Source organism: Schistocerca americana, chromosome 10 (assembly GCF_021461395.2).
Source record: "Schistocerca americana isolate TAMUIC-IGC-003095 chromosome 10, iqSchAmer2.1, whole genome shotgun sequence".
Lineage (NCBI taxonomy): Eukaryota > Metazoa > Arthropoda > Insecta > Orthoptera > Acrididae > Schistocerca > Schistocerca americana.
Window position 1 is genome coordinate 193,811,789 of NC_060128.1, and position 18,774 is coordinate 193,830,562.

An 18,774-nucleotide genomic window follows, 5' to 3' on the forward strand; every position below is an offset into this window, starting at 1 on the left:
AACTGTACGAAAATGACAAAGTCAGTCTAGGAGCAACTATTCTCTTCTGAACCTCCACGCACTGATACCACCAACGAGACGCACAGCTGGGACTTGTCTGGGAAGATGAAAAGAATTACTTCTGGGTCGTTTTGGAAATCAGCCTTATGCAAGCACAATTAGCTTATTTTTTATATTTACCCAGACATGTTTCGACACGAATGTGTCATCTTATGTGGGTCAGATTTTTTGTTACTGTATAGCACAATATCACATTTGTAATAATTTAGCTGCTGTAGGCCTAAGAAATACAATATTTGTAATTTGGTTCGTTTTGTTTGGACACGCACCTTAAAATTACATCGCTGACTGAACTGTGTTATTATACAACGATTTTAGTACTCGTTTTCGTCGATTTTTTGACAGCATGTCATCTGCAAACTAGCCATGAAGAAAATTATTCGTATTTTTTGAGAGCTGTTTCGGGGGTAGAGGTTATGTACGTTTCTGTACTTACATTTTCCGTCCTTTTTCGTGTCCCTGGTTGGTGTCTCAATCAGCTGCTGTTTAGTGCATTGCTTTCACTCAGTTTATCACAAATTTCCGCTCACTACTTCACCTCACATGCAATTACACAAAATGTGGCAAAATGTGATCTGCACAGACACTTCTGACAACACACTCAGTGAGAGGTGTCATGTTATTGTCGTTGCTCACTTGTTCATCGTTAGTCTTGTGTTTGTTATGGCGCTGATTTTGAAGGTGTGTGTATGTGTGTGTGTGTGTGTGTGTGTGTGTGTGTGTGTGTGTGTGTGAGTGTGAGAGAGAGAGAGAGAGAGAGAGAGAGAGAGAGAGAGAGAGAGAGATGGAAAGAGAGGTGGGTTGAGAACCAAGAAAACAGAAGTATTTTTTATAGTTTTTGTGGGGAGTCATTGTTGTATAGTTTCTTGAGTGTTCCAAACAGTGTTTTGTTGCAAAGTGTTGTATTTTCATTCAGAACTCTCTTTCACTGTATTATTGCTTTTTATATGTGGTAGTTCTCCTCTACTGTGAGTTTTTGATAGAGACTGTTGCTTTCTCTGAGGATCTTCGGGAGCTTGTTTTTGAAGCTGTGAGAAGCTTCTGAAGTGCTGAAACATCTTTTGCAAGCCTTAAATATTATTGGAAAGCATGTCATTCTTGAAAACTACAAATCATCTGTGGATCTTAAAATCTGCCAGGAAGTTAAAAGTCATTCTGTGAACTACAATTCTTCTTCTTTCAAAACTATTTTGACATTTTTAAAGTGTAATCGGCAATCATCGCCTTATTTCGTGTCAAAGTCATATGTAGATATTTTTGGAATTTATTTCTCTACATGTCTAGCCATTTGTCACATCAACAGCAAATGTGCTGCGTAAGAAGGTAATATGCAGTAGAGACCTGTTGTTATGTGACGTAGAAATGAGATAAATCATTACTACTTGGGTGTTACATATAAAACAGAGGAGAAAACTTGTTTTACTTTCACTTTCGTGGCTACACGTTAAGTGCCAGTCCAACAGGCTACTACCTCTCTACCAGCCGTGTGTGTACGCTGGAGTCGCACGTTTGCTTTTCCCCCCAGGATCTGCGGGCCGTCGGCGGTGACGTACGCCTACCTGGGGGAGTTCCACTCGGACAAGACGCGAGCCCAGAGCATGGTCTACGTCTGCCTCTTCATCGCCGCCGCACTTCTAGTACAGCCAGGTCAGTACCGACACCGGCTACAACCAGAGCCGATGTACCACTGTTCAGACGAGTGTGAGTTTTCTTCACAAAGAACTGATATCAATCGCGAGTGACGGTAAGCTAAAACTGTAGTTTATATCTGTCCATCCTTCTTCTGCAGGGCGTTTCCGTAAGAGCGGGCAAAAATGTAACAGGAGTATGCACCACTGAACAATTTGAGACAGGAAACCCGGGTCGGAGAAGCCAGCTTACGGAGATATGGCATTAAACTTGTCTACCGCTCTGTCCAGCATTACTCTTTCCCAGCTTATTTACAACTAACATGCGCACAATTTTACGCGTACTGTGCTGTTTATTTGCAGACACGTTTTTATTTCCTGAAAGGAAACAAGGAGGACGAGCCTGATTACTAGTAATCCATGATGCACGCTTTGTTTACTTTATTTGTCCATAACGTGCCTTCGTCGTGTCGTATTTACGTCGTGCCATGACAGAAGGTGCTATGAATCAACTACACACCCGTTCATTATTCAGTGCTATTGAGAGATGTACGGTACAGTACGGAGGAGCAGTACCGGTGCACTATTTCACGGTCGCTGGATTGAAAGGGAAGGTTCTACACCATGACCTGCGAGGTCACCTGAGCTAAAAACTCCTTAATTATTTCCTATGGGTCACTTGTGTATGAAACCCAAGTGGATAAGGACATGGAATTACTTGCCAGAATTGTAGGTGCCAATGATGTGATTCGAAACACATCAGGGATATGTGTCAGGATGAGTCAGAATCTTGTTGACCGATGTCATGTTTGCGTTGAGGTTCATGGCCGTAAGTTTCAGCACACTTTGTAAGATCAGTACAAATGGTACGTTCATTGTGTCAGTGATGGTGTTTATTGTAAATAAAAAAGTATACAGCAGTGTGATTTTATTCCTATTATCTCCTTAATCTGTCTTCTCCGACGCGAGGTTCAAAAAAATGTTCAAATGTGTGTGAAATCTTATGGGACTTAACTGGTGAGGTCATCAGTCCCTAAGCTGACACACTAGTTAACCTAAATTATCCTAAGGACAAACACACACACCCATGCCCGAGGGAGGACTCGAACCTCCGTCGAGACCAGCCGCACAGTCCATGATTGTAACACCCTAGACCGCTCGGCTAATCCGACGCGAGGTTCCCTAGCTTACATTGTTCAGAGGAACATCCTCTACGTCCATCTTAAATTTTTGCACGCTCTTGCGGAAACACCCTGTGCATTTCTTCTTCTATCTATCTACATCTCCTGTTTCTATGTCCACTCTAATATGCGAAAGTAACTCACTCTGTTACGCTTTCAAGACCGAACCACATTTTGCACGTTGAAGAATAAGATAGGCTACTTCTGAATGTGTGCAGTATACGGTACAATGACGAAAAAAACCGCAGCACCAAAACAAAATGCAGAGTAAACTAGATAACCCGTTTAAGTGATTAACACTGTAAGATCAGAGGTTAATGTAAGCACGAGATAAGCCGTTGCAGATATTAAACGCTGGTACATTACTAACCGGTTTAACCAGCAGGACGTTGAATGTAAGCATCCAAACGCGCGTGATTGTGTTGCACAGGTTCCAGATGTCAGTTTATGGGACGGAGTAACACGCCCGATGCACTTGGTCGGTCAGCGCACAGTTAATGCTGGTTGCGGATGACGCTGAAGCTGTCGTCCAATGATGTGTGGTGTGTGCTCGATTGGAGGCAGACCTGGTAGTCGAACAGGCCAACGTAACACGTCGACATCTTGTAAAGCGTGTAGGGTTGCAACAGCGGTATGTGGGCGAGCGTTATCCTCTTGGAAATCATCCCTTGGAATGCTGGTCACGAATGGCAGCACAACAGGTCGAATCCCCAGACTGACGTACAAATTTGAGGTGACGGTGCGTGGGATAGCCACGAGAGTGTTCCTCCCCTCATACGAAATCGCATCGCAGACCATAACTCCAGCTGTAGACCCAGTGTGTGAGTGTAGCAGGCAGACAGGTTGGTTACACACCCTCAAATGGCCTTGTCCTAATCAACACACGGCTAATACGGCCCGCGCCGCTATCCTGTGATCTTGTTTAGAGCGCGCGCTATAATCGATTATAGTTCGGTGTTCTGGTGCAGGTGGCGCTCCGGTGGTGATTTGCTATTGCGTCGCTGGCGTGTTTTTACGGTGGCCGGCGGAAAGCGAAAGGGTAGTCGGTTTTCCGGGTATTGCTCTGGCGCAGAGACAACTAGTTGCTGCGTTATTGGGGGAAATCTTTGGATAGTTTTCCTATATGAACACACATTCCAATGGTAGTAGAGCGTGGTTCTGATCCACGGACCTTTGGGTTATGGGCCCAGCACGCTTCCATCTCCCCAACATGCCACCCACAACTGCCCATCACTTACCCACCTTGGTTATGTTCTGTAACATACGACAGATAATATCAACACAAGATAAAATTCAAAAATCAAATAACAATATAATATCCCGACAGCACATGATAACCACGGCGCCATTAACTCGGGCGCTCTTAACAAGTGCCAGAAGCCAACATACACAAATCTTAATAAACAATTCTCGCTTCTTAAAACAAAACAATAAAAGCCAAGCGCACATGAGTAGTCAAATCACAGTCTTAGAAGTGCCTTAACGACACCAAACGCCACTATTCCACCAAGTTAATAATAACAGAGTGGGATAAAAATACAGAACATACCACTAAATGCTGTTACGCAAACCACATTGACGAGATCCTGTTGTTCAGAAGACCACACATACCAAGCAGTAGTAATTCACTATGCATATACTCAAATGGTTCAAATGGCTCTGAGCATTATGGGACTTAACTGCGGAGGTCATCAGTCCCCTAGACTTAGAACTACTTAAACCTAACTAACGTAAGGACATCACACACATCCATGTCCGAGACAGGATTCGAACCTGCGACCGTAGCGGTCTCGCGGTTTCAGACTGAAGCTCCTAGAACCGCTCGGCCACACCGGCCGGCATGCATATACTGTCCAAAACGGCCTTTCTTAGGCAGACTTTGCCTAACACATCAAATGCCAAATATACCATACATGAACGCAACTCCGGGCAGGTAACATGAACCACCTACGTGAATTGTTTCAGAAAGGAACAAACAGGCACCACCAAAAATAACTCTGAGCAGACTGGGTGGCCATCGACACACTCAGCGGGATAACCAAAAAATATACTCCAGCTGAGCAAATAAATTGGTACCAACAAATATCGTAACGTGCCCCCCCCCCCCCCCCCCCCCACACACACGCACAGCAAAAACTTCCAACAATGGCATCTCACATCAGAATGAAGTTCAGAAACCGTTGCTGGAACTTCCAGTGGAAAATCTGGCGAGCCAACCGAGCGCAGACCCTAACCTGGCAGACGACTCCAAAATTCAGCAGCTAGTTGTCTCCGGGCCAGAGTATCACAGGACCCCACCCGACCTCCTCATCAGACAGGCAGGCAGAACAAGTGCGCCGACTCCAATCAATCACCACCGCACGGCCAGCACAGCGGCGAGTCGCCTGCACTCCAAACCACTCTGCTCATATTGCGAGGCACAACAACCTTAGCGCAAGTCACCAGCAGGTCAGGCAGAGCGAACTTCACGTTCCGTGCAATACCCGGAAAACCGACTGCCGTCTCGCTTTCCGCCGGCCACCGCAAACACACGCCAGCGACGTAATAGCAAATCACCACCGGAGCGCCACCCGCACCAGAACAGCGAACCATAATCGATTATAGCGCGCGCTCTAAACAAGATCACAGGATAGCGGCGCGCGCCGTATCAACGGCCGTTACTGACACCCAGGCAGAACCAGCGTTCATCAGAAAACAAAACACACATCCACCCTGCCCTTCTATTAGCTCTCGCTTGACACTGATGAAGTCGCAAATGTCGGTGGTTTGCGGTGAGTGGAATGCACGTTACAGGGCCTCTGGCTCGGAGCTGTCCTTGAAGTAACCGATTTGTAACGGTTCGTTGTGTCACTGCGGTGCCGACTGCTGCTGCAGATGCAGTGCGATGCGCGAGAGTCGTGTGCCGAACACGACGGTCTACCCTCTCGGTAGTACCACGTGGCCATCCGGAGCCCGCTCTGCTTGCGACCGTACATTCCGGTGGCCACCGCTGCCAGCAATCACGTTCAGTGGCCACGTTCCTACCAAGTATTTCTGCAATATCACAGGAGGAAGATCCAGCTCCTCGTAGCCCCGTTACACGATCTCGTTCAAACTCATTGACGTGCTGATAACGGCTTCTTTGTCGCCTTAAAGGCATACTTGACTAATGTCAAATCAGGTCCAGTCTCTCGCCCACCACCGTTACGGTGGTATTCAAAGCAAATCTGACTTGCGCCCTCATAGCGGCGCCGCTAGCGCCAATCTTATGCGACTGGCCTCGAAATCTGAGAAAAATCATCTTTCATACGTACGAACAAACCTACGTGTACGACGGAAAACTCCTTTTTGGTACTGCAATATTTTTTTCCGAGAGTGTATTTACTGATTTGAAGAGTATAACGCAAAATATGGCGACGTAATTACTCTTTGTAAAAGCTGTAATCTCTTTGATTTCTGAGTTTTATCATATTTTCGAAAATGTTCTACACATCGTGATTACAACAAGGGTTGCAAGCCTCCTCCATGAAAAAGACGACCACACCGTAACACCATCGCCTTGGAATTTTACTGTTGGCACTACACAAACTGGCAGATGACGTTCACCGGGCATTCGCCATACCCACACCCTGTCACCTGTCCGCCATATTGCGTACCGTAATTCGTCATTCCACGCAACGTTTTCCAACTGTTCGATCGTCCGATGTTTACGCTTCCTATACCAAGCAAGGCGTCGTGTTGCATTTACCGGCGTGATGCCTGGCTTATGAGCAGCCGCTCGACCGTGACATGCAAGTTTTCTCGCCTGCCGCCTAACTGTCATAGTACTTGCAGTGGATCCCGATACAGTTTGGAATTCCTGTGTGATGGTCTGTGTGACGTCGTTTTGGGGTGGCATTCGTTACGTCACATACAAAAAAATTATTACATATATATATATTATATACTCTTATTTTTAATTTCTCAGCATGATTCTTTCTCTCAGGGATATTGTCTTCTCTTATCACTTTTATTTACGTGCATAAGTAAATATGAAACTGGTTCTTGAAGGGCCGCTGTTATTCATGTACCAACTTTAGATTTTGAACGTGATGACTAAATTATAGTTGCCGTTAACTGAATTGAATGTAATTTTGTTAATTTCTATTTATTGACTGCAAAGCAAGGCTTGAGAGAATTTCGATTGTTACCGTGGAGCGGCCAAGATAAAACTTACTGAACTCATGGAATCTGTATAGTTTGAAAACATGAACTTTAACGTAAATTAATTATCTGTTGCAATTTAAAAAGGTTCTTATAACGAAATCTCTCGTAGTTACAGTTACTATTAACACTGAAAAATAAATTAATACTTCGGCGGGTAATGGCCGACCAGAGGCTGCATAGGAAGATGAGCTTCTCGCAGCGCAAATTACTGAAAAAATGCTTATTAAAAATAGTTAGCCACTGCGAGCATTTGAGGTGACGACTATTACAAAGAAATTCATTTTGTAATAATAATAACAAGTTTTTTTAAGCAGAAATACGAATAACTTACATAAAATATGTGTAGCCGCTCAATGGGTGCCTTCCGTATAGCGAAACAAAACAGTGTGTGTACCACAAAATATGTCCTTCCTCCTTGGCCGTACAATCGCGTCTCTTTTTTGATCCTTTTTTATTTTCATAGACAGTAAATAAAGATGCTTCTCTGCATATCAGTTGTTTCAAGAACATTAACTATATCTTTTACACTAATTATATTCAACCGAGCGAGGTGGCGCAGTGGTTACACACTGGACTCGCATTCGGAAGGGAAGGACGACGGTTCAATCCCGCGTCCGGCCATCCTGATTTAGGTTTTCCGTGATTTCCGTAAATCACTCCAGGCAAATGCCGGGATGGTTCCTCTGAAAGGGCACGGCCGACTTCCTTCCCAATCCTTCCCTAATCCGATGAGACCGATGACCACGCTGTCTGGTCTCCTTCCCCAAACCAACCAACCAACCAATTATATTCATAAAATACGTAAACTACGATTTACAACCGCTAAAAATGTCAATATTTATGTAACGTACTGTCACATCTGGATAGATGTCTGCCTATTATAGATTACGACCCTCTTCAATTGTCAGCGGTCTCCGTCAGTCAACAGACGAGATCGGCCTGTACGCTTTTGTGCTGTACGTGTCCCTTCACGTTTCCATTTCACTATCACATCGGAAACAGTGGACCTATGGATGTTTAGGAGTGTGGAAATCTCACGTACAGAAGCATGACACAAATGACACGCAATTACCTAACAACGTTCGAAGTCCATGAGTTCCGCGGAGCGCCCCATTCTGCTCTCTCACGATGTCTAATGACTACTGAGGTCGCTGATACGGAGTACCTGGCAGTAGGTGCTAGCACAACGCACCTAATACTAAAAACGTATGTTTTTGGGGGTGTCCGGATACTTTTGATCACACCGTGTAATATTGGTCACTGATGTCACTTTTAAGGCTGGCTCAGCCTTTCTGAGCGACACTGTAAGCGGGGCGGTGACTGTGGTGGGTGGGGGTGTCGGCAGGTCTGGCGTGGGCCATCATCCCGCAGCCGTGGGCGGCGCCCCTCGGCTGGATCACGCTGCGCTCGTGGCGCGTCTTCATCGTGGTCAGCGCGCTGCCCAGCGCCGCCACCTTCTTCGGCCTGTGGTTCCTGCTGCCGGAGAGCCCCAAGTTCCTGCTGGCCTCCGGCAGGCACGACCAGGCCATCGACGTGCTCCGCCGGATGTTCGCCGCCAACACCGGCCTGCCGCCGGACCAGTACCCGGTAAGAGGTACGGGCGGGGTCCGCTCCACACAGGCGAACTTCGCTATATCTTTTTGCAACCGTAATGGTAAATTCAATGTGTGAGCAAATAGCTTTGTATCCTCGGAGTCTTTTGCGGCAGCATGACTGCATAAAATCTTCTCGCCTTCCGCGCACGCCTCTTTCAGTCCTCCTCCGATTGGTGCTAGCGGTCGTAATTGTAGGTATGCCAGGTGTACCGGTATCAAATGAGCGTTTTTCTTTTTTTTTGTAAAAATGAAACACTAATTTTGAAATAAAAAGTAAATAAATTTTATTCAAAGTACTGTCCATTGCTTTTTATACATTTTGACCACCTTTCTGGCAATCTGTGGACATCACGCCAACAGAAATGTTCGTCTCTTGAAGCAAACCAATCAGACACCCAATTTTCGACTTCTTCGTAGCAATCGAAGTGTTCCTCAGCCGCCGGCCGCGGTGGTCTAGCGGTTCTAGGCGCGCAGTCCGGAACCGTGCTACTGCTACGGTCGCAGGTTCGAATCCTGCCTCGGGCATGTGTGTGATGTCCTTAGGTTAGTTAGGTTTAAGTAGTTGTAAGTTTGATGATCTCAGAAGTTAAGTCGCATAGTGTTCAGAGCTATTTGAACCATTTGTTCCTCAGCCAATGCGTGTCCCATTGATCAAAACAAATGGTAGTCGGAAGGGGCCAAGTCTGGTGAATACTGCGGGTGGGGTAGCAGCTCCCAGCCAAGTGTTTTGATTGTATCCTGAACAAGTTTTGCTTTGTGTGCAGGTGCACTGTCGTGTAAAAAAAATTACTTTGCCACGTCTTCTGGCCCATTCTGGTCTTTTTTCGATTAATGCATAGTTCAAATTGATCATTCGTTGTCTGTAGCGATTAATATTCACAGTTTTACCGGGTTTTAGAAGCTCATGATACACCACACCTTTCTGATTCCACCAAACACAGAGCATTGTCTTCTTGCCGAATCGATCTGGTTTTGCTGTCGATGTTGATGGTTGTCCCGGATTAACCCATGATTTTCCCCGTTTAGGATTCTTAAAATAAATCCATTTTTCGTCGCCAGTAACATTTCGACGCAAAATTGATTTTCTTTCATGTCTTTTAAGCAAAATTTGACAAATGGTTTTTCGGTTTTCCATCTTCTTTCATTCGAATCATGTGGCATCCATTTTCCACACTTTTAGATCTTTTCCATAGCTTTCAAACGGTCAGAAATTGTTTGTTGTGCAACATTTAGCATTGCTGCCATTTGCTTCTGACTCAAAGTATCATCTTCATCCAATAGTGCTTGCAATTCGGCGTCCTCCAACTTTTTGGTGGTCTTCCACGTTCTTAATTTCTTATATCAAAATCATTATTTCTGAACCGTTGAAACCATCTTTTGCCTGTTGCTTGTGATAGAGCATGATCACCATATGCCTCGACAAGCATTCGATGCGACTCTGCAGCACTTTTTTTTTTCAAATGAAAACAAAAAATTAATGCTTTCCGCAAATCAACACTTTCTGGTACAATATTTGACATTGTTAACACGATGAAAACATATGATGTTGTTTGTTCTATGACTTGATGTATACTAAATATCTTTGACAGATGTCATACCAACCAAACAAAGATTAAGGCTCCTTCACAACAAATGTTCCCTATCGACACATTTGTATCTTAACGCTCATTTCATACCGGTACACCTGGTATAAGCGGGAAATAGTGCCAGCCGGGTCAGGCAGTAGTTTTACTCCTGACGACGATGGCAGAGCTAGCCGTCGAAAGGTCGAGAATTTTTTTTGCAACTGACGCGGCTTGTAAACCCAGAAGATCTTATCCAAATACGTTTGTAATCGGAGCTTGCACAGTCCACTTGGCGTATCGGCAGACTAGATCGGTGTCAGGTGCAAGGACATGGCGGGCGCAGGGAACTGTAGGTCCGCAGCTCGTGGTCGTGCGGTAGCGTTCTCACTTCCCGCGCCCGGGTTCCCGGGTTCGATTCCCAGCGGGGTCAGGCATTTTCTCTGCCTCGTGATGACTGGGTGTTATGTGATGTCCTTAGGTTAGTTAGGTTTAAGTAGTTCTAAGTTCTGGGGGACTGATGACCTCAGAAGTTAAGTGCCATAGTGCTCAGAGCCATTCGAACCATTCACGTGAAAAGCGTCCGAAGTGATTGTGGCCGCACGGCGGGAATTAACGGACTTTTAATTCGGAGTTGTAGTTGGAGATAGACCCATGCGACATTTCACTGAGGAAATCGTTAGGGAATTCAATATTTCACTATCGAAAGTGTCTAGTGTGTGCCTGTTGTTGTTGTTGTGGTCTTCAGTCCTAAGACTGGTTTGATGCAGCTCCCCATGCTACTCTATCCTGTGCAAGCTTCTTCATCTCCCAGTACCTACTGCAGCCTACATCTTTCTGAATCTGCTTAGTGTATTCATCTCTTGGTCTCCCTCTACGGTTTTTACTCTCCACGCTTCCCTCCAACACTAAATTGGTGCTCCCTTGATGCCTCAGAATATGCCCTACCAACCGATCCCTTCTTCTAGTAAAGTTGTGCCACAAACTCCTCCCCAGTTCTATTCAATACCTCCTCGTTAGTTATGTGATCTACCCATCTAATCTTCAGCATTCTTCAGTAGCACCACATTTCGAAAGCTTCTATTCTCTTCTTGTCCAAACTATTTATCGTCCATGTTTCACTTCCATACATGGCTACACTCCATACAAATACTTTCAGAAACGACTTCCTGACATTTAAATCTACACTCGATGTTAACAAATTTTTCTTCTTCAGAAACGCTTTCCTTGCCATTGTCATTCTACATTTTATATCCTCTCCTACCATCATCAGTTATATTGCTGCCCAAATAGCAAAACTCCTTTACTACTTTAAGTGTCTCATTTCCAAATCTAATTCCCTCAGCATCACCCGACTTATTTCGACTACATTCTATGTGAGTGCCTATAACAGCAAATTTCAGGTATTACCTCTCACCCGTGGACGAAATTTGGACGACTGACGCTTTTGCTAACGGCACGACATCGTCTGGTTCAAATGGCTCTGAGCACTATGGGACTTAACTACTCAGGTCATCAATTCCCTAGAACTTAGAACTACTTAAACCTAACTAACCTAAGGACATCACACACATCCATGCCCGAGGCAGGATTCGAACCTGCGACCGTAGCGGTCGCTCGGTTCCGTACTGAAGTGCCTAGAACCGCACGGCCACCGCGGCCGGCACGACATCGTCTGTTGCGACGCTCTTGGGCTCGTGACGATATCGGCTCGACCCTAGACGACTGGAAAACCGTGGCCTGCTCACATCAGCCCTCATTTCAGTTGGTAAGAGCTGATTGTACTGTTCGAGTGTGGCGCAGAGCGCAGAAAGCCATGCACCAAAGTTGTCAACAAGGCACTACGCAAGCTGCTGGTAGCTCCACAATGTTGCGGGCTGTGTGTATATGGAAGTGACTGGATCCTTTGGTCCAAATGAACCGTTCTTTGACTGGAAATCATTACATTCGGTTGCTTGGAGACCATTTGCAGCCTTGCCACGCTTGGCGCGGCTTCCCCTATTGGAGATACGAGTCCTCCCTCGGACATGGGTGTGTGTTGTCCTTAGAGTGAGTTACATTAAGTACTGTGTAAGACTAGAGACCCATGACCTCAGCAGTTGGTCCCATAGGAACTTACCACAAATTCCAAATTTCAAGTAATTTGCAGCCATTCATGGACTTCATTTTCCCAAACAACGATGGAACTTTTATGGATAACAATGCGCCATGTCACCGGACCACTGTAGCTTGCGATTCGTTTGACCAAAATTCTCATCAGGGCAATGATATCGCCCAACATGAATCTCATCGAACATTTTTTATGGAATATAATCGAGAGGTCAGTTCGTACACAAGATCATGCACCGGCTGGCTGTACCTTCGCAATTATGGACGGCTATAGAGACGGCATGGCTCAGTATCTCTGCAGCAGGTTTCCAACCACTTGTTGAGTCGATGCCTCGTCGAGTTGCTGCACTATCTCGGGGTAAAAGGCGTCCGACACGATATTAGCAGGTGTCCCATGAGTTTTCACACCACCGTGGATATTGTAGGCTGCGTGATTTCGTATTACGTTTCCTGTTTCGTTGTTTCCGATGGTGGTGGCTGCGCGTGAGGTTGGTGCGTGTAAACCAGCCGCCGTCGCCATCGCGAGGAGCTCGCTGACGTTACTGGGCAGTCGACTGTGTCCACTGCAGAACTCTACAATCATGAGTTTGTTTAAGTCTGCTCACGCGCAGAAACGCGGTACTATAGAGTTGTCAGCTATCACCAACTGATCTACTTATTACGTAGCACTTACATGTTCACTATACTGCACATGAATTTTTGACGTACTTGGCCTTTTTAACAAGTTATCTTTATTGGGTGTCCTGTAATATGACATGCGTTTTTTTCGTTGTTATGTAGCGGCTGTTAGATTTAAGCAGTTCACGCTGGTCTTTTTATAATCAAATGAAAGGGCGCTTACAGTTCTTCTTTTTTTTCTTGGCCTTATCCCATATCTTCACGCGTTCGGTTAACTAATTACTGGATTCGGTAGGGGGTGGTCACATGCCATTCCTCTCGCCACCACTTCCCCTTGGGGCGCATTTTGTGTACCTCATGGTTTTCAGCTTGCGGGATGTTGGAAACCATCCAAAATCCACATCCACGCTGGCCACCGTACAGTCGTTAATTCGCTGGGCAGATTCCATCCGCACCGGCGCCCCTCCCAGAATCCCGGACGTGGGGTGCTAACGCGCGCGGCCATCTAGGGGGGTCGAAAAGTCACCTACAGCACAGTATCTTCTTCATTATTTGAAAAAGCGTGCAGTTTTCTCTCGTGTGGAAAACATGTTGAAAGTCTCTGGCTTCGTAAGATATAACGTGAGGTCGTACGTTATACGTCACCCGCGGCTACGTGCTGAAAATTTACGGGTTGTGAGGAGTGGTGTAAAAGTAATAATAATGAGCAGTTTAGTCTATAACTCTACTCATGTAACTACTGATACAACAAAAAATATTTAACACAGATTTAAAAACAAACATTTTTGGCCGTTGACCAGAAGAACTGATTTTAAGTCAAAATTCAATTTTTTTTTCCTATTTGTTACACTTCTCATGTTGTTGATCAGATGATGGAACATTTTTGCAGTCCCATACTAGTCTCTTTTTTTGAATGACTGACATTCTTAGCAAACATTCCTTCGGTACCTCAACCGGTAAAAACGGAACCCTTATAGAGCCCTTTTTCTCAGGAACAGGCAGAGGTATGAAGTTGAAATGTACGTCACGCACCAAACTCTACCATGCCTTGGCGGCATAGAAAATTTAAGCTTCTAACTCCACTCAGTCAGAACATACGGGCGTTTATGTCACAACTCTGATACTCTGAAACTCACTCATGGAAACGTATAGGGTTGACCTAGAATCATGAAATTTGGCAAGAAGCAAGGTTTCACTGTAGAAGCAAGGGAAAAATCTGAGAACTGTTACTTTGCATTTATATCACTTAATTTTTTTTATATGTTGTCCGTCTGCCTGTTTGTCCGTCTATTAGGACTGCTTTTCTCAGGGATTGATGCAGAGATCAAGTTAAAATCTATGTCAAATACTAAAGTCTACGGTCCCTTGTCGGTGTAAAATCTTTAAGCTTCTAAATCAACCCAATCAAAAAATACGGCCATTTAAGTTTCATATATTGATACTCGCAAATTCACTCACCAGAACCCGTAGATGAACCATCTATGTACATAATTAAGTATGTACGGAACCCTGAGAGCGCCTTTGCTACTTAGCCAAGTCCGTATTTTTTCTTTCAGTTGTTTAGCTGTTGACAGCACCATTCTTTCCAAATTATGATGAATTATTTATGACTAATTTTACTAGCGAATATACGAATGAGGAAGCAGCTATTAATATGCATCACTTCTTGAGGAGGCGTCCACAGGTTTATTGTCAGTACCACAACACACACTATTCCCACTGCTCTAGATCTACATGGATACTCTGCAAATCACATTTAAGTGCATGGCAGAGGATTCATCGAACCACCTTCACAATAATTCCCTGTTATTCCAGTCCTGTACAGCGCGCAGAAAAAAAACGAACACCTGTATCTCTCTGCGCGAGCTCAGATTTCCCTTATTTTATCATGACGACCGTTTTTCCCTATGTAGGTCGGCGTCAACAAAATATTTTCGCATTCGGAGGAGAAAGTTGGTGATTGAAATTTCGTGAGAAGACGCCCCCGCAATGAGAAATCCCTTTGTTTCAATGATGCCAACCCCAAATCCTGTATCACTTCAGTGACACTATTTAACCTATTTCGTTTTTTTACAACCAATACTTTCTTCCTAAGTGATGAGTTGCCCCACGAAAAAATCTCATAAGCCATTAATGAGTGAAAATATGCAAACTATCTTAAGACGTATATTTGTTTGTTACCAAATTACCAAGTATGCGAAAAGAAACAGTTGCTGGTCTTAGTTGTTTCAGCAGTCCAGCAATATGTTTTTCCAGTTCGCATTTCATTAGTACGAATACCCAGATATCTTGAATATTCTACTCTGCTTATTGCTTCTTGCTTAGGAGATACATGAACTGTTCTTTTCATTACCAATTTCTTTACCGTCTTTAACACGATTAATTATAACTCTTGTGTCTGCAAAAACTACGAACTACTCTTTATGTGTTATATGGTAAGCTGAAGAACACTTAGCTCCGTAAGGAATGGGAGTGGGAATCTTAAGACTGGAAAGCCTCAGGTACAATGGCGGTTTTTTACACCACAGAAACGAACTGGTTCATGAATTGTTGGACCACTTCGAAGCAGGCCATGTTATCTACCAGCCTTTGTGTTAGTCCTTCCCTTGACCTTGTCCCATCCACGTTATCTTTCAACACAGTCGCTAGAACAACTTCTACCTCTTCGCATTACATGCTGGTACCAAGTTAACCACTTTTGTTTACTCGTTACTTGAGCTAGCGTGTCTGGTACTCCACTCAAGCCTCACACATCTCTGCGTTCTTCTCCTTCTCCGCATATTCTCTTCTCTTGTGTTTCTCGTGTAATTCTCTGCGTGTCTGATATGTCACGCGATTTCCTTTTCTTTCGAAAAGTTAAGTCTTGCATCTAAGATGATAGCTTTCAAAATTGGCTCTGTATTGGTACCACAGCGTCACAGCCTCTCCTGCTCTCCAATCTCGTTTTACTTTTCTGTTTTTCTCCCCTGTTTTGTCTTAGAAGAATGGTTTCATACCTGCAGACCACTATGAAGATAATTTTTTGTTGTATCCACGAATTATGCGTTTCTACATTCCTGCCGCTTGCCAGTTTTTCATTTCCCTTGTGCCATGTGAAACACCCCCGTTTAACTCCTTTATTGGACTTCGTGTAATTTATCGAAGCGGCCAAACAGTTAATTATTATGATTATATGACCGCGTGCTTAATGGATGAAAGACTATCGGTTTTTCTGCTGTGGTCTCGGGAGTATTTCAATCGAGTGCGGCTGTTCTGAGACTGAATAGTGGAATGATTGAAAGTTTGTCTATTATTAAGTACCATAAAGGTTGCGATGTACAAACTGATATATATTTCCTACTAACACACAAATTCTGAGGCAGTTGCTACCTTCGCCTTACACGTCTAATTACAGTTATATCTTTTTATTGGTTGCTGATTTTCAGTACTTCGACACACGCAATGATGATGTTGCTGGCCGACGCGGTTGACGCGAAACACGTAATTCGGCACTTGTCAGCCACTTTCTGTTTCATATCACTCGCGAATCGGTATTAGTGAGGGTCAACCCCACGATGGTTAGGGGGACGTGCTCACTCGTCATACTCCGGTGAATTTTACCGTTTACAACTCACTCGACCACCATTCTTGCCTGTCTCTCCAGCACCACCGCTCACTCGACACTAGTCTCACTGCCTCCTGCAGCGCTCGACAATCGACTACTGTTTGCTATCGACCTGAGCGTCGAATACTAGCATCAATGTTCGTGGGTTCACGGATCCCTTACACATACCTTCAACGACGGTTTTCAGCAACTGCCACAGTTACTTTTATTTCGGACGATGTCGTTCACCAGAGAACAATGTCTGATTTCCATCTTGTAGAGAGTCCTTAAAAAATTATTCTACCATTCCGTAAGTCCATATTTTGTTCGCCGTCCGGAGTGGCCGTGCGGTTCTAGGCGCTACAGTCTGGAGCCGAGCGACCGCTACGGTCGCAGGTTCGAATCCTGCCTCGGGCATGGATGTGTGTGATGTCCTTAGGTTAGTTAGGTTTAATTAGTTCTAAGTTCTAGGCAACTGATGACCTCAGAAGTTAAGTCGCATAGTGCTCAGAGCCATTTGTTCAGCCGGCCGCGGTGGCCGAGCGGTTCTAGGCGCTTCAGTCTGGAACCACGCGGCTGCTGCGGTCGCAGGTTCGAATCCTGCCTCGGACATGGGTGTGTGTGACGTCCTTGTGTTGGCAGAGGAGCCAACACCGTGTTAGGAATGGAGGCAGAAATGCACGCGTTTTAGCTCACGCAGGCTGGCGTGAAGAGGGAAGAACTATAGTCACGTGAGGTCTGGAACATGACAAGGAATTAGAATTCAGAAATCGGACGTAATTAGTTTCATACTTAACTGTAATCCATTAATGATGAACGTCGCTTCCGGCGGTACATCATTCACAATATTATCTGTTCAGAATAGTAGCTGAATATGGCGCCTTGCTAGGTCGTAGCAAATGCCGTAGCTGAAGGCTTTGCTAAACTGTCGTCTCTGCAAATGAGAGCGTATGTATACAGTGAACCATCGCTAGCAAAGTCGGCTGTACAACTGAGGCGAGTGCTAGGTAGTCTCTCTAGACCTGCCGTGTGGCGGCGCTCGGTCTGCAATCACTGATAGTGGCGACACGCGGGTCCGACGTATACTAACGGACCGCGGCCGATTTAAAGGCTACCACCTAGCAAGTGTGGTGTCTGGCGGTGACACCACACTTACGTTAGATTTAAGTCGTTCTAAGTCTAGGGGACTGATGACCTCAGATGTTAAGTCCCATAGTGCTCAGAGCCATTTGAGCGATATTTTGTTCACTGGCAGACAGCGCGGAACTCAATCGCAATCTTAGTCAAAGAATACGTTATCAGCTTGGGTTCTTGGACGTACAGAGAGACCAGCGCTTCACAAGACTGCAGCATGTGGAGTCCATGTTGGTTAGCAGAGATGACGCTTCTGTTGTCTGGAAGTTGATTCCAGCTCGCTCCAGAGAGTGTCCCTGACGGCCGACGACTCGGACACCTCCCAGCCCTCTGAATCTTCTGTGCCGCTGTCCAGGTGGTGGCCCTGCAGGAGGACGGCCTGCAGTCCTCGCCGGCCGGGGTGAACACCAAGTCCCCTCTGGTCGTGGCCCGCCACATGTGGAGGCAGACCGCGCCGCTGTTCAGACCGCCGTACCTGCTCTACACCGCCGTCGCCTGCTTCATACAGTTCGGACTGTACGCCAGGTGAGCGCCGGGCTGTGGTATGTTGAAGAAAACATTTCACACAAAACGGCACCCACCTTCGTACAAATAAGCATCCCTCCTGTTCCTTTTTTGTTGATCTTTATCCCATACCTTCATGGGATTGCCATTTGGCTTTGCTGCACTTCCAGTGGCCGTGTTTGCAGATAAAATTACTAGATATAAGATCCGCCTTCGCTGCTAACAAATAAACCAAAACATAGTGATTGAAATTCTTCTGGGTATTGTGCCGTGTCATTGCTAAAAACTAACAACAATAATAAACTAAAACCGACGTTTCGGCCGAATTGCAACCTGAGGAAGGCCGTTGAAATTCGGCCGAAACGTCGGTTTTACTTTATTATTGTTGTTAGTCCATGAACCATGGACCTTGCCGTTGGTGGGGAGGCTTGCGTGCCTCGGCGATACAGATAGTCTTACCGTAGGTGCAACCACAACGGAGGGGTATCTGTTGAGAGGCCAGACAAACGCGTGGTTCCTGAAGAGGGGCAGCAGCCTTTTCAGTAGTTGCAGGGGCAACAGTCTGGATGATTGACTGATCTGGCCTTGTAACACTAACCAAAACGGCCTTCCTGT

The 18,774-nt window shown here is 45.3% G+C and overlaps 1 protein-coding gene across 1 annotated transcript in view; it reads left to right on the plus strand.

Moving 5' to 3' along the window:
* LOC124552482 (synaptic vesicle glycoprotein 2A-like) overlaps window positions 1-18,774 on the plus strand; it is an 85,425-nt gene that overhangs the window by 27,594 nt on the left and 39,057 nt on the right. Inside the window, exons 5-7 of the mRNA XM_047126763.1 lie at window positions 1,586-1,707; window positions 8,400-8,641; window positions 18,011-18,180. Of these exons, the coding sequence (XP_046982719.1) occupies window positions 1,586-1,707; window positions 8,400-8,641; window positions 18,011-18,180 (534 nt within the window). The remainder of the gene's footprint in view (window positions 1-1,585; window positions 1,708-8,399; window positions 8,642-18,010; window positions 18,181-18,774) is intronic.